The sequence below is a fragment of the Pelodiscus sinensis genome, chromosome 4 (assembly GCF_052426305.1).
Source record: "Pelodiscus sinensis isolate ZL-2025 chromosome 4, ASM5242630v1, whole genome shotgun sequence".
NCBI classification, from domain to species: Eukaryota; Metazoa; Chordata; order Testudines; family Trionychidae; genus Pelodiscus; species Pelodiscus sinensis.
In genome coordinates, this window is record NC_143055.1 from 131,877,192 (window position 1) to 131,896,991 (window position 19,800).

At 45.8% G+C, this 19,800-nt stretch overlaps 1 protein-coding gene across 3 annotated transcripts in view; it reads right to left on the reverse strand.

Moving 5' to 3' along the window:
* HGSNAT (heparan-alpha-glucosaminide N-acetyltransferase) overlaps window positions 1-19,800 on the reverse strand; it is a 23,274-nt gene continuing 3,474 nt past the window's right edge. For 2 of the 3 annotated variants that reach the window (XM_075929288.2, XM_089778160.1), the window contains exons 4-18: window positions 19,504-19,625; window positions 15,957-16,026; window positions 14,221-14,290; window positions 13,013-13,116; window positions 11,272-11,348; window positions 10,541-10,571; window positions 8,990-9,150; window positions 7,278-7,393; window positions 5,634-5,758; window positions 4,277-4,403; window positions 3,604-3,690; window positions 2,395-2,472; window positions 2,181-2,251; window positions 1,933-2,045; window positions 1-1,460 (exon numbers count right to left, since the gene is read on the reverse strand). In XM_075929288.2, coding sequence (XP_075785403.2) covers window positions 1,279-1,460; window positions 1,933-2,045; window positions 2,181-2,251; window positions 2,395-2,472; window positions 3,604-3,690; window positions 4,277-4,403; window positions 5,634-5,758; window positions 7,278-7,393; window positions 8,990-9,150; window positions 10,541-10,571; window positions 11,272-11,348; window positions 13,013-13,116; window positions 14,221-14,290; window positions 15,957-16,026; window positions 19,504-19,625 — 1,534 coding nt within the window. In that variant the 3' untranslated portion in view covers window positions 1-1,278. The remainder of the gene's footprint in view (window positions 1,461-1,932; window positions 2,046-2,180; window positions 2,252-2,394; window positions 2,473-3,603; window positions 3,691-4,276; window positions 4,404-5,633; window positions 5,759-7,277; window positions 7,394-8,989; window positions 9,151-10,540; window positions 10,572-11,271; window positions 11,349-13,012; window positions 13,117-14,220; window positions 14,291-15,956; window positions 16,027-19,503; window positions 19,626-19,800) is intronic. The other variant, XM_075929289.2, reaches the window with a different exon arrangement.

A 19,800-nucleotide genomic window follows, 5' to 3' on the forward strand; every position in this document is an offset into this window, starting at 1 on the left:
TGGGGAAAAAAAATCTCAGGTTTTTATAAAGTACTCAGGTTTTTTTCCAATTTTCACCATACTTTGGTATTCATACATATATAAAAAAATCCCTTGTTTTATGAAAATACAACACCTTGCATGAGATTTTTGTACTACACGAATACATTAGCCTGTATGTATAGGCAAAGCTGCCTGTTGAAGTAAGGCAATGTAATAGTCTAGAAGACACACCTAATGAACAAACAGGCACGTACACAAGCTCTGAATTGCAGGAGCATTTGAACACACACACAGTGAATCTCATATCTGCCACATACATATTTCAAGCTGTTAGCAAATAATGGTTTAAAAACTTGGCCCACTAAAATAGGAAGAAAATGATCAGAACACAGGGATATATGTTCAAAAGTTGCTCAACTTCATGTTTTTGTTTGTGCTGCAAATGTAGTCCAGTTATTAAATGTAAATAGTTATAGACTGATCGTTCTAAATCTACAATAGAAAAATTATTCAAATGAAAAGTTTTATGTAGGGACTTGAGAGAGACTCTCAAATCCAAGGTGGCACTGTGTTTTGAGTTCTGTAGTAAGCCACATTGATGAATAGAATTCAAAAGCATACTTTTTCCCGTCTTTCCGTCCACCCAAATAAATCTGATATTTTCCCAGAAAAAATGAAGTTTTTTGCACAGATTTCACCTGTTTGTTGTAAACAAACACTGAAATTCCCAGGACAAAATAAAAACTGCAACTGAAGGGCCCTACCTCGAGTGGAGCCCTCGCTACTGTTGCTTTGGAAGAAGGCTCAAGCCCTCGAAGTAAATCTAGTTACTATGGATAAAACTATGCCATTGGTCTGGTGCCATCTACAAGATCAATAGCAAGTCAGTCTGTAATGGCTTGAAATGCTGGGTCCAACATACAACCATAAGGCAGAGCACCTGTATCAGTTCCCTTTAGGAAAGGCACTTCAGCTTATTGGAACTGTCTTAAAATTGTCCAGAGTTGAAGGGCTATGCAGTCTGTCTGTCTATTGTAGGTAGATCAGCAGCGCTTTGTGCACCAAAATATAATATGCAGAGACAGGCAAACAACACAGCTCAGGCAAGTTACAGTGCTTTGGCTAAATAGTAAGATGCAGTCCCTTAAGCACCAGAAAGTCTCAGCCCGGTTTCCCTGGAAATAATTAGTGCACACATGATCCCTTTTAGTAATGAAATCCCAGCAGAAATGGCGTGATCCCTGGGAAGTCCAACTTCAACACCTTATCTCCCAGAAGAGACCTTCAGGAACGCAATCAGATTTTCCAGAATATTCTTTTCCGATAGAGTAAATACGATATGATGACCCAGATGGATGTTGCAAGCAGGTTCTGAGCTAAGTGCTCCCCGTGGGATTGACTATCCTTCATCTTCCACTTAAAAGGAAAATAGTCCTCAAATACTTCATGCCCAACGTAGACCAGGATTGAGTTCATTCCTTAAAGTAAACATGGACAGTAGCTTCAGAGAAAACAATTCTACACTCATTGCATTGCAAGACCAAACTGTAGCAGCAGAGGCCAGAATATTTATGGGAAAAAGAACCAGGAAACCCTAAGCAGTAATGCTCTTACCGGCTTGCCATGTGGCCCTGAATAAGTCATTTTAACCCTCTGACTCCACAGCTAACGAGTAAGTAATAAGTCTCCCCAGGAACCCAATAGGAACAGAGGGTTTTATTAGCTACATGTTCATTGTGCTGTACAGACATGGGTTTTTAAAAAAATTAAAAGATCCATAAACTAATCAAATATTTTTGCAATGAAAAACTTTTGAAGAGAAACAACTGAGCAATAGGTCCAACTGCTTGATGTGGCAACAGAGCCAGCTCCTTAATTGTACTGATGAGGACAAACTGACCCACCTATTACATCACAGATAACTAAATAAAGATGCTTGAGTTTACTCACCTGGGTAGAAAAATGGAGCACCCGACCACCATCTTCTGACATCCACAAGGTAGTATATCAGCAATAAAAGCATGAAGGCAAAGCAGCTCAGGGTTGTCACATAGGAGACCGACCTACATATTTTCAGTGGGAATTTAAAAGGCTAGTAGAGAACATGCCATCTAGACAGATATTGATGTAGTTAAATCCATTGTCTCCAGATATGGATACATACACATTGAACAGTAAAAAGTCACGTCTCTACTTACCACAGATTCTTATTTACAGGAATAAACCCTTCATCTTTAGAGCATTTGGTCAAGATAGCAGAAATAATCCCCTGAAATAGTAAGAGTTTAGAGTTGCAATGAACTGTTCATTGCAACACGTCTTAGAAATAGAAAGGCTGTGCTGCATGAATACATGTGCTTGTTAATGCAGTTTAAATTACTCATGAATTCACTAAGGACAAATGTTACTTACCAGGACTATGCTCCATATAAAAAACCTGCTCATTATCTGCTTGTGCTGGTCTTTGTAAAACAACAATATTTTTCCTGCCTATAAAAACAAAGGCATAAAATCCAGTAAATTACCATCCCAAGCATTTTCCATCATCAGCCATGTTTTCCATACTATGCCAGGCATTTCCCATCTGTCTCTGGCATACCCCCGATGCATAACCACACAAACAGCTTTTAAGGTTCCTATGAAGGTCACCACACAATAAGGAAAATCAGAACAATCAAGTAAACATTAACATTTCATCAACCTCAGTGGAGATCTCTTGCCACCTTTATATCATTATACAACAAAGCACTCCTAGACTCCTCGTAGCACACACTCCCTTGTCATTCCAACGTCCAGCCATCTACAATTCACGTAGCCAGTTCCTCAAACTTGTACCTGTGCCATTCTGTGCATAATAACTCATACTGACGTCTTCCCCATAAAGGATATGCAGTGTGCCATTCAACCTGACAAATAATGGAGTGAAGATCACACCTGACTAAGTCCAGATACGCAGATCTCAAGTCAGTCTCTACAAGAGCATCCCTGCACCTGGTATATGAAAGACCCTAGCTATTTCCTGTTTTAAGTTCAGTGATAGGCTATGTGGGAGCATCTGACATATTAATGGGTTGAGTTGGAACAGACTGTCTCATTCTGGAAGAGGGGTACGTACCTTAGGTGCCATGAGGAGCTCTGCTTGTGAGCCTGGGAGAAGGGTGATGGAAACACCACAGCTGAAGTGTTCTGAAGTACGAATTTAAACTCAACAGCCCAAGCTCATGTTTAGCGCCTTTTAGTCTTATTTACAGAACCTCTGAGCAGCCAGCTGTCCCTGTGACTGTCAGACCTCACCACAAACTGCAGGTGTGATTGTTCCAGGCTTCTCCCAATAAGATAAACAAGGGTTTCAAGAACTAAGCAAGCCACCTGATTTTTTTAAACCTCAGAATCACACTAGGCAATGCACCTCGCATTCTGATGGAAAGGCTCTGCCAGCTGCCCCCTCCTGCCCTGCCGATTCGGCTACACTATAATGGAAGTGACTGCAACCTTAATTCAAGAGATGAGGCTGCCACTCCAGCTCTACGAACTCTTTCCCCCTACCCCCACCTTTTTTCAGTTGTTTCTAGGCAGATGAAGGCTTGGTGGCAATGTAGGACCAAAAAAACTAGACGATACCTGAAGTCCCAAAAATGCCATGCAAATTGAGTTTATTGTTCCCAAGATGCCCTCAGGATCATAGGCCACTGTTGTTTGGTAGAGCACCTTTGAGAGAGAGAGAGAGAGAGAGAGAGAGATTCAGTATTAGAGAGGTGCGTACCCAGCCCCGAACTTCCCTCTCCCCTCTCTTGACCCAGGTGCCCATTTCCATCCTTTTGTTGACATCTGATTATTGTCAATGCCAGAGTTAGACATCCCATTGAAATCGCTCCAGCTAGCTGCCCTCACACTGCTGTGGTACAGCCCCATCCCAGGACATAGCCCAAGGAAACTGGTTTTGGAGCAGAATCCCCTCCCCCGCAGGCCAGGTGCTGACATAAAGGAGCCGCTGGTGAATTTGCCTAGCTGCAGATAGGCCAGGCCACCTCCACCCAACCACAGCAGTTCCTAGGTCTCCACATCCCACAGTGGTGTCACCAGAGTTGTCAGCTTAGTTTCAGAGAGCTCTTCTAAGCAAGGACGCATCTGTCCTAACTTTCACATCCCAGTTGACGGCGTGTTGGCATGTAAAGGAGGAAGTATCTCTTACTTTGAACACTTATGCTAATTTTATATTACAGTTGTTGACATGTTAAACACGGAACCTAACTACAGCGATTCAATGCTTTAGGTGGAAGAAAGAACCACTCACACTGGATGACGGGTGTTGGTAAATGTGCTTCTCTCCCAGGAGCAAGTGATCAATGTAACCGGCTGCTCCTCCGGTGCAATTAGGATATTTTCCAAAATCCCCAATGCCACCAGGGCCAAGGTAACCCCTAGAAGGGAAGCAAAAGGCCAGGGATCTTTGGCTTGCTAACAAACAAGGCTACACTTTGTTGATCTGTTGAAGCACAAAATTCCCTCACAGGGCAAACAGGTCACCCACCAAAGTACATGCTGCCAAGATACAAGTCACACAGAGAAGGGCAGCGTAGAGGAGACGCTAGCCAATGTCTGGAAAGCAGAGCACTTGATGACTAGCTAGCACCAGTGTCAACAAGTCTTAGCGCCAGGGCAGCCAAAGAGCACTTCCAGAAACACAGTGCCGCTCGAAAGGGAGAGCTCACCTTTCCGGCCACCAGCCCAGCCTCTCCTCCCTGGCAAACCTAGCTCGTGGGCCCATGGGAAGGTACATCGCACAGTGGAACAGTTTTTTACTCTGTGAGCAGTGATAGACAACCAAGGCTAGTGAATGGGCGGCATGCGTGGCCCTCCTTCGTCTCAGTGGGCCGCAGGACTGAAATCAGTCAGGTGCACTAATTAGCACCCCAAGGAGTAGATTAAATGCTTTAATACCTGGCATGCGGAATATCTCACAACAAGCAGAATTGCTTTAATCACTCATATATTAATAGAACTGTCATCAAGTTCAAATAATAATAATAAAAATGTGCACTCTACAATATCATATCCCTGCCCGGCCTCTTTCCTGCCTCCTCTGCCAAGCGCGTCCCATCCCTGCTTCTTCCTTCCCCCTAGCGCTTCCGGAGTGCCATGACTCGGCAGATCTGTGGTGTGTGTGCTCTAGCAGGGAGAGGGAGGAGCAGCGATGGGGCACACATCGGCCAATGGATGGTGCAGTGGAAGTGCTGGGAAGGAGGGGGAGGAGTAGGAAGTGTGGGGCTCCCAGTGCACGAGACTACCGTGATGGGGACCATCGAAGATTTTAAGTCTGTTCCTTATCTAGGTGAGTAATTTCAATGTCCTCTCCCCAGAGCCAAATATTTCACTGCAAAGTGGGGAAGGAGATGTTTCACTGAGAAACACTCCTGTTGGCTTCCCTTACTCCTCGCAGGAGTACCAGCCACTGGCAAGGGGCACGCTCTGAGTTTGATTTAGTGGATCTTAACTAGACCCACTAAATCAAACTCCGGAAGATCGATCGTGGCAGCGCTGATCTTCCATTTAGAGAAGATACAGCCTGAAACATGGTCCCTACGTAGCAGGATAACCCAACACCACACAGAGATCACCCAAAGGAAAAGGAGCCCAAGCATTCAACTTACTTAGGGCAGCCAGGTACAGTTAACAGGAAGGTCAAACCCAGCCAAGTCGCTTCCAGTGTCAGAATGAAAACCCACTGTGGCCAATAGAGCAGGATATCCTGCAGGGCAGAATAGGGGCTCTCCTGCTTGAGAGGTAGGGAGGAAAAGGATTAGTAACTGAGCACTTGGGGGAAGAGACACCTTTCACTTTTTAACAGACCCCTGGCACTGCAGATGGCTGGCAGTGACAACGGCAGTTTGCAAGGCTTTCTATTTTAACATTTACTTACACACATACACCCTCCCCCCCCATCTGGGGGCTTTCAAAAGATATTTTGAGCAAAATCCTTTCAGAAAACAACGCACTTGTTCTTGTAGTAAAAATCCTTGCTAGGTCTAAAGTGGGTGAAATCTGAAACTCTGGATTCAGCATGGACAAAAACCTGACTTGGGGCAGCAGGCTTAAATAAAAGCACTGTAAGTGATTGGAAAGGGTCGCGTCCAATGTTCCCTCTAATCTTTTCCATCCATGTGCGGCATACATTTGTTATGTGCACCGAGGCACATATGAATGTGCACCACCAGTAGAAATAAAAACCTAACTGCAGGCGCTCGGCCAATCAGCTGGGTGGCATTTGAATCTCTCCCGGGTGGCCGCCCAAGCACTCAGCTTACAGGGAGCCCTGGTCACATCCCAGCATGCTTAGTGTGTTTCTGCTAAGATCTTACAGAGGATAACAAAGCCCTACACTCCGAGTGGTCTTGCTGCCCGGCTTATCTGCCTCATCTTTAGGTCCAGTGGATGGTGCCCAGACTGACATGAGGCGGTCCTAGAAGAGGTAGTGGCATTTGGAGGGCTGACATGGACAGCGGACTGAGTTAAAGATCCAACCCACGCCCAAGGGGCACAAATTTCAGCATTCTTAAGGACCTTTACAACTATCCAGGAGGCAACCAAGCTAGGCCTAGCCACGCAGAGCGGCTGAAATGCACCCCTCTCCGCTCAGTTCCTGGGCCACCCCCTTGCACTGCTCTGCACAGTTAAGATCCCTGGGTGCGTCTAGACTGGCCAGATTTTGCACAAAAACTTGCCAGCTGTCTATACTGGCCGCTTGAATTTGCGCAAGAGCACTGACATTCTAATGTAAGAATTCAGGGCTTCTTGCGCAAATACTTTGACGCTTCCGCTCAGGGATAAGCCCTCTTGCGCAAGAATACTTGTGCAAGAGGACCAGTGTAGACAGGCACCTTAATTTTTTTGCACAAGAAAGCCCGATGGCGCTAAAATGGCCATCGGAGCTTTCTTGAGCAAAATTGCGTCTATACTGGGCATGGATGCTTTTGCGCAAATGCACTTTTTGCGCAAAAGTATCCGTGCCAATCTAGACACTCTTTTGCGGAAATACTTTTAATGGAAAAACTTTTCCGTTAAATGTATTTCCGCAAAATCATGCCAGTCTAGACGCAGCCCCTATGTTTGTGCAGCCTGGCTCCTAAAATCACAGGGAGCTGGTGACAGAAGTGCCAGAGACAGGCAGACACGGCAGGAGGCCGACAACAGGCTGCACGTCCAAGAGGCCAATGTAACAGTGCTGTATAACCTGCCAGTGTTTACAGCCTTCCCCTCCAGCATCAAAGACAGGGCTGGATCCAAGACTCACTCACCAACGTATCACTCTCAGCCAGAGCTTTAGCGAACAGGAGCTCTAAGACGGCAACCACAAGGTAGGTAAATCCCAATCTCTGAAGTACACCTGGAATGCGCAGATTCCCCCAGGACACTAGAGGAGACACACACACAGTGTAAGAGAGAGGCACACCAGGGCTTCTTTTATTCAATATAATACTCCTGGGGAATGTGGCATCACTGCACATTTGTAGAATTCATGTGCCCCACAGATTTCTTTGTTTCTCTGCAGAAAAATGACTGCGGATAGGGAAGCTAAGGGAAGTCACAAGAGCGGTCACACGCTTTTCCCCAGCTGCACAGGCAGGTCAGTTTGGATGCCTGGAGAGGGCAGCAGAGATGTAAATCATCGTGCATGTCAGAGAGAGAGACTGCAGATATTTGAGGACTAATAAACAAATAAAGAATCAAGCTTAGCTACATTACTATGAGACAGAGGGGGCTGGGGATTTCCTTCTGGGCTCCCATTTTCCATCAATTGTACTGTAGTTTAAATAAATTACCAAAATAACTGAAACCAGTGTGATTATATAGTGCTATTTTGACACACAAAATATGTAAAATTTTAAATGACTGTGCAGAGAATTGTTAATATTTTGGTGCCGAATTCCCCCACTAGAAGCGTGACATTTCTTCGAAGGCGGCCACGCTACCTCTGCAAGTACAGGGTATCGGGGAGCAGTAATTCTCCTGAGTACTGCTACCGTATCCTACGACGAGCTCAGAGAGCTGCACAAACCCTCCCATGCTATGAAGCCCCAGGAGCACTCTGGCCAGTCCGGAAAGCAGACTCCAGTGTGTCCAGCCTCTAGGACCTTGTGAGGTGAGAGGGTCCCAGGGTTTTGGCTCCGGTCAGAGCCCAGAAATCGACACAGCAGCGAAACAGTCCCACAGCCCGAGCATGGCAAGTCCGAGCCAACTGGCATGGGCCAGCCGTGGGTGTCTAGTTGCTGAGTAGAAGCAGGAAATTGTGCAATAGCTTCACTTCCACTTAGAGAACAAATGCAGCTGCTCCCTGAGCCGGGGAGCCCAAATGCCTCAAGCTGGCTATGGAGAGCTTCCTCCGGAAGTGGAGGTGTGTACTACTCACCCTCCATGCCACAGCTCTGGGGACTTTTCCTATCTACCCCATCTCACTGCGCACAGGGGCCGGTCCCATGCAATTCAAGCAACACACTTTTGCACTGCACCCCTTCTTCCCCACACAATTTTTTCTCCTACAGGCATTCCTCTCCTGCCCCCTTGCAGCTGCACAGGCCAAGTCCAGCTGTTGTTGCCAGGGTAGGAGAGTCTAAAAGCAAGGACTGGGAGGCCCCCGTCTCCTCTGGACAGGATGTCTTTCTGGAAGAGCCGTGTCCGTCAAACAGCGACTGGATGAACGGATAGCATTCTCCAGCCGCTGTTACACAGGAGGCCAGCTAAGATGATCTACGGGTACCTGCTGGCTTTGTCATCTATGAATGTAAGGGAGGAGACTGCTGTACCCCAGACCGCTATGGGAGTCATGCAGCACAACTGAACGGCTCGCCATCCTTGGTCTATCACAGCACTTGTGCGGAGCTGCCCTCTCCATGCAGGGGGCCCATGGGGAGGGACTGATATAGTCATCCTACAAGCGGCCAGGTAAAAACAGGCAAGCTACAAATTCCGAAAACTACAAGCAACCAACCAACGAATTCTCTGTACTTACACGGTCCCAGACAGTAATTGGGATTGATGACTATGATGCCTATTAGAAACAGCAAAAAACTCCTCCAGAGAACTTTTCCCAACACTTTCCACTTCGAACCACCCCTCCTCAGCATGGAGCTCAGAGACAGCGAGATGGAGGTGCCCATGATAAACACAAACCTAGAAAACCAGTCAGCTGTGAAATGGGTCTATACAGGGAAAAACAAGGTGCACCACACATACGCCAGTGAGCAAGCATTCATGCTCTATAACATGACATACCGCAAAGAATTCTTAGAAAACTCAACAAACATATCTTTTTCCACACCCCGCCTGTCAGAGGAGAATTAAGGAAAGCAATAGGATTCCATGCTTACCAAAACAAGCCATATTGCCTAAAACAAAACTGGAATTCTGACCAGCAGTGAGTCTGAGCCACAGTTTGGAACTGAATTTGGGCTCTGCTCCGATTTTCCCTTAAATTTGAAACACAGGAATCACCAGGCTGGATCTGACCTACCAGCCATCTAGCTCAATACCCTGCAGCTGTCTGAGCAAGGTGCAGGAAACCCAGCTGTGGAATAATCTTGTCTCCACACAAAGGTCTCATCTTAACACTTAATCATTAAAAAATAAAAAGAGAATTTTGAATTAATTTAACTATTTTATTTCTTGATTTTTCTTGTTATCAGTAACAGCATGGAGATCTGATCCATATTTGGATCTTGCTAACCGCTTGGCTTCAGTGATATCCTGTGGCAATGAGTTCCAATGAGCCTAATTACACAGAGAGGAAAATACTTTTTCACTCAAATTTAGAATCTGCAACAGTCTGAACGCCCCCCGAGGTTTGTGCTGGCAGACAAGGAGAACAGGAGCACCTGATAATTGGAGGTAGCATAGTACTAGCCCGCAGGGCACAGATCACATCACCTAGACTAGCCCTGCCCTTGGCATAGTGGCAGGCCCTCCATGTTCCAAATGGATTTACGGTGCATTTAAGTGCAATGTACAGAATCCCACTGTGCTGACTTTCTAATCTACCACAGGGAGACGTGTGTTCTGTTCAGGGAGTATCCTCCTTCAAACTCTCTCCTGCTGTGAAGCCTAAAAACACCTTGACATTGGTATGGCTGCTGGTGTGCTCAGATCACAGCTCATCATTAGAGCGGATACAGATTTCTATCCGTGGCTGCAATCGGTATCCGCACAGCCACAGGCCTCTCCTGGGAACCGCAACAGCAAAAGGAGGAGAACATGGGGCAGCCATTCCCAGAGCCAGTGCCCACGTTCTGCTCTTTTCGCCGCTGCTCTGCGGATACCGATTTACATCCATGGATGTAAGTTTGTACCCACGCAGGGCTCTACTCATCACGCTGTCCAACGCTGTCTTATTGTTCCCTTGCACTTTCCAGTCGGTCCATCGGTATCGGTCTGTTAACTCTTTTGGTGCAGAGACTGACTTTTTGTTCTGTGTTTGCACAGTGCCCTAGCACAACAGAGCTCTGGTCCATGACTAGGGCTCCTCGGTGCTACAATACTACAAAAAATAACATTCACAAGGACTTACCATGGAAACACGAGATCTGCTAGCGTTAAGCCTACAAAGAAGCAAAGGACAAGTTTTAATTGCCTCAAAAGACTGAACTGATGATGATCCTCACTGTTAAATCTGCAGAGGAGCTGCCAAATGCCTGTAATGACCCCGTAAACCAAATCCTTAAGCTGCATCCTAAAAGATACCGCTAAATAACTACAGTCCTCCTGTGACTGTAGCTGCTTCACTTTCCTTCCAATCTGTTCGCCAAACCGCTGTCTGAATTAACGGTTGCGTCCCCGGGAAGATTTCAAGCATGGGATCTGCAGTTTAGCATGATGTGAGCACAGCACAACATGTCTGAACACAGGGTTGTCAAGCGTGATCACTGAAGAGGGACAGTCATTGAATGTTATCTGTACAGCACCTAGCACAAGGGAGCCACGACCTGGCTGTCACCTCTAGCTCCTACCGCCATGAGTGATACAGAATATGACAGCCATGCATTTTAGGTGCTGTGTTAAAGATGTACGCAAAACAGTTACGTGACAATACAAAGCCTTCCCAAGACTGGCTGATGTCAGTCACACGAGCTTTGAGCTATTCTCTTGCTAGATACTAGGGGCAAGAGCCTTGCTAGTGTAAATGGTCATAGTGCCACCCACTTCAACAAAGCTATACCTATGTGCAGTTGCGGAGGATCTGGCCCTGTCTATTAATTTCTGTGACAAAGGTCTGCATTAAATGTATGAACCATACTTTACCATTCCAACTCTGATGTTTGAAGAACCAGTATTTTCCTCCTCCATAATTAACAAACACCATAATTATGAGAGAGAGCCTAAAAAGACACACAACATAAGGAAAACACATGTACAATATTGTGTGTCAGAAACAGACACATACGCGTTCAATATTTTACCCCCTTAAAACAGTTTTCAATCTGTCTTTTTTAAAGCAAGACTATGCACAAACAGCCAAGCTTGCTGTTGGGCAATCAGTACACAAACGTCATTCAGAGGAAACAGATGTTGACAGAAACAAGGCGAGAGCTTTTCAAAGTCATGTTACTAAGCATGCTCAGTGTGATTTTTTTTCTCATATTCCCACACAATTCCAGACATTCCACGGATTGGACCTAATAATTCCATGTACTCCACCAACTTCATTTAGCAAGCATCAGAGGGGTAACTGTGTTAGTCTGAATCTGCATAAACAACGAGAAGTCCTGTGGCACCTTACAGACTTAATAGATTTATTGGAGCATAAGCTATCGTCGGCAAAGATCCACTTCGTCAGTTGCATCTGATGAAGTGGGCCTTTGCCCATGAAAGCTTATGCTCCAATATATCTGTTAGTCTATAAGGTGCCATGGGACGTCTCGTTGTTCATTTAGCAAGTCATCAGTGCTCCCAACCTCCTGAGAGAAGGAACAGCATCATTCCTCCCACTGTAGACAGTGAATAAATGTGAACATGCAGTTAAGTGACTTGACCAAGGCTACACAGGGAATTTGGGAGCAGAGCAGGGAACAGTGAGGCTGTGTATTTACTTGTAAGCCTCATGGAGGAAGAGAATGACTTAGTACAATAAAGAAAAATCTACTTAGAAGTTACACAGTGAACTTCAGAAAAAGGAAATATAGATTGGACATCAGGAAAACCTTCCTATCATGCAAATCTGGCAGCCATGGGTCCACAGACACCATGTAAGTTGTGAAAGACCCTTCAAACATGAGAGGACAGATACTGGTAAAGGCCCTACAGTGAACAATTTGAACAGGGAGGGAGAGGAAGAAGATATTATAATATGTTGGGCTGGTCAAAGGTCGTCCATCCAGATGGATTTTTGATGGAAAACAATTTTTGACTCAGTGTTTTTCAAGAAAAATTTCTGCTTTCCATAAAAATGTAAATGCTTTGTTGAAAACCTGGACGCCTGAAAACAAAAAATCATTACGTTTTCAGACTCGAACTGAGATATTTTGATTCTGAAATGCTCCCACTGTCACATGGGACTCGCAGTTCTGTTGATCCATGCTCCCCCATTTCTACTGACAAACTTCCCACCCAGACTACATTTCCCATGAAGCACCAAGGTCACGAGACTGCCATGATGCATGGCCTCCACTATCCAAGAGGGAAGACCATGGTGCATGGTGGAAGATTTAGTCTGACCAAGGACCCACCCTATAGAAGATGAGGCACCAGAACTACAACTCCCATGAGGCACAGGGGCAGAATTATCAAACCAAATATTTTGGTTAACAGACAAAATATTCTGGTTTTGGATTATTTGCTGAAAACTCAAAGTTTTCACAGGAAAAAAATGTCCAGCTATCTGTATTAACAGGTTGTTTCCTTCTCCATAAATCCGCATCAGATTCCATGAAGTTCTACCATCCCCGGGGAGTGAGGATTTCACACTGTGGCCATAATTACATTTATTCAGTCCTAGACAAGCTTTATAGCAAGTGGTACGGAAGGCCCTGGGACTGGGACTTACCCGCGGAACGTGTCAAGGGAGCGCAGCCGCCGCTGGGAGACAGTCCATGCAGTAGCTGGGACATTGCTGCTGGTGGAATCTGCTTTGGTCGGGGATCCAAGCTCCTTGGAACAGGAACACACACAAGAGGAAAAGCTAGCAGCTGCCTCCACACCTATGACATCCTTACCATATGGGGAATGTGACTCAGCCAGCTGAGGCCTAGAGATACTGGGCATTTCATTGTACCATCACTAATTCTGTTCTTCCCATTTCTCTCTCTATTCCCCACTGAGGGATTTCCTGTATTTCCCACTTCATACCTCTCACCAGCCGTGATCTTCCTGACGGGAAGCGGGTCAGCTGCTTACACAGCAAATCTACGCTGCTTCTTTAATCAGCATAGGGAGACCAGTCTGGCGGACAGGGCAGCGGAGAGTGACTCAGGAGAGCGGGGTATAATCCCAGTGCTAGTGACCTTAGGTAAGTCATTTAATCTACTTTGTGCCTTGGTTCCCCACGAACAGTGGAGATAACAGTTCTCTGCCTCACCGAGTGCTGTGTGGATAAACTTCACTCATGGGTGTGAGGCGCTTAGGACGCCACCAGTGACATGGGCCATAACAACAGACTCCCGAGAGAACAACCGGGGAGCATCACAAAGCATCCTCTCACCCTGTGTAGGCAGAATACCCTCGGCCAGACGCTGATGTCGTTCACACCAGCGTAAATCCTGAGGTGATTCCAACAGCTACATTCCACAACAGCCTGCGTGTAACTGCAGAATGTGGCCACGGCAGGCCCTGCAGCACTTCCAGGCCCCGCTCTGACCACAGAACTCTAGGCCTGAGTTCAGAGCTGGACATTACACCGGCATAAATGTATCCTGAGAATCACGTATGTCCACTGCAAATACATTAAATGTAGGTGGAGAATCCCATCCAGCCAGAGATGCTGGAACAATTTTTACAGAAGGGGTGCTGAAAACCACTGAGCTAAACTGTAAAACCTATATATAATGGACTCACTTCAAGCCAGGGGATGCACTCCTAGTTCCAGCAACCCCACAAGCTGAGACAGCGGTCTGCCTACACTTCAAGGATTGCCCAGGAACCTATTCGCGAGCAGGATGTGGCTGGCAGTTTACTGACTCTCCAAAAGGACTAGCTGGTGTGAACGTTTCAGTGTAAAAACATGGACTTGCAATTCAGCACCTTCTAGCAACTCACAGAATTAATGAGACGATCAGTGTCTTCAGGGTTCAATTTCTTGTAAAACCAGTTCCTGATGGGATCAATGCTGTGAATCAATAACAGGAAAAACCATAATCATACTCCACTGTTTATTCAGAACACACACGACATACACCAGACACCGAGATCATCTATTTCTGTTTTTAAAAGAGATTTTCATTGGGCAAAACAATATACCTCTCCTCCCACACAACCCCTACCCCCCACATTAGTACTTTATTAAGTTTGCAAAGTCAAACGCTCAAAAGTTAGTGTGTCAGAATTAAGGTGGTTCGTGCAACCTTAATTCACCCCTATTGTATGTTTATACTGTGGTACTGTCACTCCATGCTCAGATTTCCCCCCCTTTTTGTTCACATACGGGCCCAAAAACAGATTTTCCAAACTTTATCATTAAACACGGACTTAAACCCCATTGACTTTAATGGGTCTCAACCAGCTGCTGAACTGCGGTTCTGAACAAAGGATGTTTCCTGATTCAGGCTCTACATACCCCAGAGTGCTGGAAGCACAAGGGAGCGTTCCCAGTGTTAAACTTTGCAAAACTGTGGTTTAGTTGGAGTACACCCACATCTGGAAAACAATAACTGTATGATGATTAAATTAAGTTGGTCTGAACTGTTATGTGGCTGCCCAAAGCAGAATCCATCCCCCGGGGATGACGATAAGGAATTAAACACATGCTTCGGAGCGTTTCTGAACTCAGGCCTGCATTCTCATATTCCTTTCTCATCCCAGCTCCTGTGCTACAGTGTGACAGAACAGCTAAAAATACAGAACACAAGGAGGATTGCTTGACAGATATAAAGCTACATGTACAGTGCAGGCATTGCAAACACAATAAGGGCACAGGAGTGATTTTAGTGCGGGTGAAATGCTACAGAATGACAGCCTAGCAGAAGGTATCCCTAAAAAAATAAAACAGCCCAGGTAGCAGCAATGCATGTCCCCTCAGCCGACTGCAGAGGACCCAACATTCAGCTGCAGTGACTTTTACAATTGAGGCGCTATTTAATTTGCCACAGCTGGCTCTTCAGTCAGACCAACAACAACAGTATCCATCAGCCACCAACTGTAATGCAAACACCTAGCACTGGACTGAGAGTACCAGCAACTGTGCGCAGTGTTGTAGCTGCCTTGGAGCCTGCATATTAGAGCTCGGAAGAACTCTGTGTAAGCTCGAAAACGTATCGCTCTCGCCAACACAAGCTGGCCCCATAAAAGAGATTACCTCACCCGCCTCATCTCTCTAGCACCTACCGCTGTCCGACTGTTCAGACACTACCCGTCTGGGCCAGAAGAGGTGAAAGTTTCCATGTCCCAATTTTGTGAGCCATCCAGTCCCCCATTAACTCCATCATTTCACAGTAGCTCTTCTAAATTCAGTCAGCAGTTAATCTAGTGAATAAATTTCTTATCTTCAAATCCAGAGCTTGGCCTTTGGCAACTGAAAGTTCCAGACAGTCAGCTGGTGCAGATCAGACTAGCTCCAATGAACAGGAGACTCCAGCTAATGACCTGTAAGACAGGCCAGCTGAGGGCTTGTCCTCAAGAGACAGCAGGATCTTTTTGTTCTGAGTTTGTACAGCGCCTAGCACAATGGGCTCCGGTTTATAACTGGGGTTGCTGAGCACTATGGCAATACAAATAAACAAAGGTAGTGTCTGCGCTTTCTCTAATACGTACAGGAAAATTACATAATGTGCACTTACATCACAAAGACACGTCCCAGGGTGACGATACTGAGGAGCCCCATATAAATGAGGAATGCATACAGGATAGCTGCAGGAAAAGAGACATTTTCATAGCTGATGTAATCAAAACAATGAGTATTCGGGGCCCAATACATCAATGGGCCGTAAACTAGAGAAACCCAGCAACAAGTTAGTTTGCAACAAGAGAGGTTCAATTTTTTGACCTGAAATGATTTTTCATATCAAAACTTACTTCAATTTTATGAAAAATAAAAAAAATAAGGCTCAAAACCAAAACGTTTTGTTCAGTCTGAAATTAATACCCTCATCCCCAATTTTTGGGATGTCCAAGGAACCTTTAAAGAAAACAACACTTCTTCACGTAGGTGTAGTCTCTTTAAAGTTAAAGGAATAGGAAATATTAAAGAATTACTTACTCCAAAGAGCAAGAATGGGGAAAGATGCTAATTAAAGACAGAAACATCCCTGGGAGGGGGTCACAGAGAAGAGAGACAACAGATATTAGCATTAAACGAAATGGGTGGCTCGACAAGCTTACACAAACCAATTCAAGGCGGCAGAAGCAGGGCATAGCAAGTGCAGAGGACCAAGCTGAGCATGTGTGTTTTGGGAGGAGAGGAACTAGGCTCTAAATCTTAAAATAGAATGCAGCCACATGCCTTGTGACTGTTTTCTTTTGTGTGCCATTTAGACTGTAAGCTCTTCGGAGCAGGGACTGGCTTGTGCTAAGCGTTTGTACAGTACCTCAGACAATGGGGCCCAACCGTGGTCAAGAGCTCCGAGTGCTGATGTAACATATATACTGAGAGACAGATCAAGGTCACAGGGCAAGAGAAAGGAGTATCAGACTCCGATGGCACCTTGAAGACGAACACATTTATTAAGGTATAAGCTTTCATGAGTTGCAGCTCACTTCATCAGATGTATGGAGCGAAAGAATCCAATGGCAGAGATATAAACATACATTCAGAGATGGGAGCGTTACAACAGTGTTAACAAGGCTAATTCAATCAGGGTGGATGCAATTTAAAACAACCAAGCAATTATGCAGACACTTTTGACTGTCTTGCACAATCAACTGATATGATGTGGCCTGCCGCCTGGCACAGAGGGGAGCAGAAACTGACCGGACAGTGAACAATTCAGGTAGAAGAGCAGTCAAACATGGAGTCAGGAAACTTCAGAGAGAGCTGGGACAACATGACAGACGTGAAGAATCATAGAACACTAGAACTAGAAAGAACCTCAAGAGGTCATCGAGTCCAGTCCTCATGGCAGGACAAAGCACCATCCAGATCATCCTTGACAGGTGTCTGTCTGGACTGCTCTTACCTATCCCCAATGATGGCGATTCCACAACCTCCCTTGGCAATTTATTCCAGTGTTTCACCACCTTGACAGGTAGGAACTTTTTCCTAATGTCCAACCTAAAGCTCCCTTGCTGCAATTTAAGCCCATTGCTTCTTGTCTATCCTCAGAGGCCAAGGAGAACAATTTTTCTCCCTCCACCTTGTAACACCCTTTTAGGTACTTGAAAGCTGCTATCATGTCCCCTCAGTCTTCTCCTTTCCAAACTAAACAGGCCCAGTTCTTTCAGTCTTCCCTCATGTTTTCTAGACCGTTCATCATTCTTGTTGCTCTTCTCTGGACCTTCTTCAATTTCTCCACATCCTTCCTGAAATGTGGTGGCCAGAACTGGACACAAAAATTCAACTGAGGCCTATTCGGTGCAGAGTAGAGCGGAAGAAGGACTTCTCATGTCTTGCTCACAACACTCCTGTTAATGCATCCCAGAATCGTGTTTCCTTTTTTTGCAACAGCATCACACTGCTGACTCATATTTAGCTTGTGGTCCACTACAACCCCTAGATCCCTTTCTACAGTACTCCTTCCTAGAAAGTCACTTCCCATTCTGTATGTGTGAAACTGATTGTTCCTTCCTAAGTGGAGTACTTTGCATTCGTCCTTATTAAGGACAAGAAGGATCCTGTTGGCCTCTGACATGAATGAGTTCATTGGTGATCTTCATGAGAGCAGGTAACATGGAGAGGAGTCTGATGAGAAGCAGAGATCACGTATGAGTCGGGGGGGGGGAACAAGAAAAGCAGGTGTTAGGCAGGTAAAGAAGTGACCAGTGAGGGATAAGAGTCAAGGGTTTGGAGGAAGAAGGTAGGAGAGACCATCCAACATCTGAGAGGAAGGAGCAGGGTGTGGGAAGGTGGTGGCCTAGCAGGACTGGCAGAGGGAAAGGGAAACTCACTTACAAGGTGGCAATATTTTCCTAGACGAAAATAGCAGAATCTGAAGCCAAGAGGGGTGGATCTGAAGGGAGCTGAAGCTGGAGAAGGAGCAATGAAAGGATGCAAGTGCGAGAGTCCACCAGGGAGCAGAAATAAAGCTACACATTAAGGAAAATGGCAAAGTTGAAAGAAGGACAAACTGGTTGTGGAGACAATTGCTCTGGTTATTGTATGTAATCCAGAGACGTGATACATTGGAGGTAAGGATATAAATATCATTCAGAACAGTTAACCAGCTAAACGATTAGAAGTATATTGGTCAGCTGGCTAGCTGTTGGTGGGCCAGCGCAGGGCAGGCAGGGCGGGGGTGTCTCAGTTCTGTGGGCAAAGGCTGTGGTCATGGCCACAGCTGAAGCTGCAACATGGCTGGGGCCAGAGCCCTGCCTACCCCCACCTGGAGTTCAGAGGGCCAGGGCACCATCTGCCTTCACTCGGGAACAGGCTGCAGCGGGTGCACCCCCACCTGCTGCCCTGACTTATCCGGATTACTGCCAGCCAGCCTGTCCAGTTACCCAGTTATCTAGAAAGCATTCTGGTAAGCCTAATGCTTACTGGGTAACCTTTTACATCCCTAACTGGGGATTGGGAATCAGACCTCCTGGAAGCTGTTAGTTTTGATAGTTGCCTTCCATTCAGGCTAATCAAGTGAACAATAAAATGGCCCTTTGGTAATTACTAGTTAAAACTATGGAAAATCAGTTCCCAAAGACTGGACTGTATGCAAAACGGCGCCATGAAGTCCACCGGGTTTCCCAGAGGTCTCATGACAAAGTAGGGGACCGACTGCAGCTATGTGTCAGAAGCAGTGAAAAACCACAGAATGTCCTGGAGAAGGCAACAAGGAACCCTAGATGCAGGCAGAGATGCATTTGTAGGGGAAAAAAAGCTAAAACAGAGTGTGTTTGGGTAGAGTGAGAGGAAGGGGGGCGGGGCGCTGACTTACATGGCCAGGAGGCATGGCCGTGTATGTCAGCATTACAGACACACAGACAGTAGGCTACAAATATATGATAAACAGGAGAACATGAAAGAAATCCCTGATTCCATCATCAATTCATCTTTCTAACAAGAACAATTTGCAAGACCCCTGAATATTGGCTAACTGTGGCATGAGAGCAGGAGCACAAGGAGTAGATCCAGGGATTTGCTAGGAAGGGAGCTAAAGAGAATTTTAAGAACCATATTTCCTGAAAGACAAAAAACATGAGTTACCCAAGGAAAGGGGGAAATAAAGAGCTACGTACGGAGATGGCTGTTGACAGGGCTTTCATTGATGATTATGTCACAGGAAATCTCCTTGGTGCTGCGACTGGAGTTCTTTACCACAAGAGAATAGTTTCCAAATTCTCCAAAATGATAATGGATCCTGCAAAGAATTAAGGTAGAAGGAAAGGAGACGTCGGCTGGGACTTGCTGGGCAATCGCTACTGCCTGCAGGTACTATGGAGGCACCCCGGGCGACAGGCTGGCAGGTGGGTTGAAAGAAAGGACTGGCTACAAAAATCAGTGCAAAAGGAGACAGGAGCTGTAAAGGGTCCCAG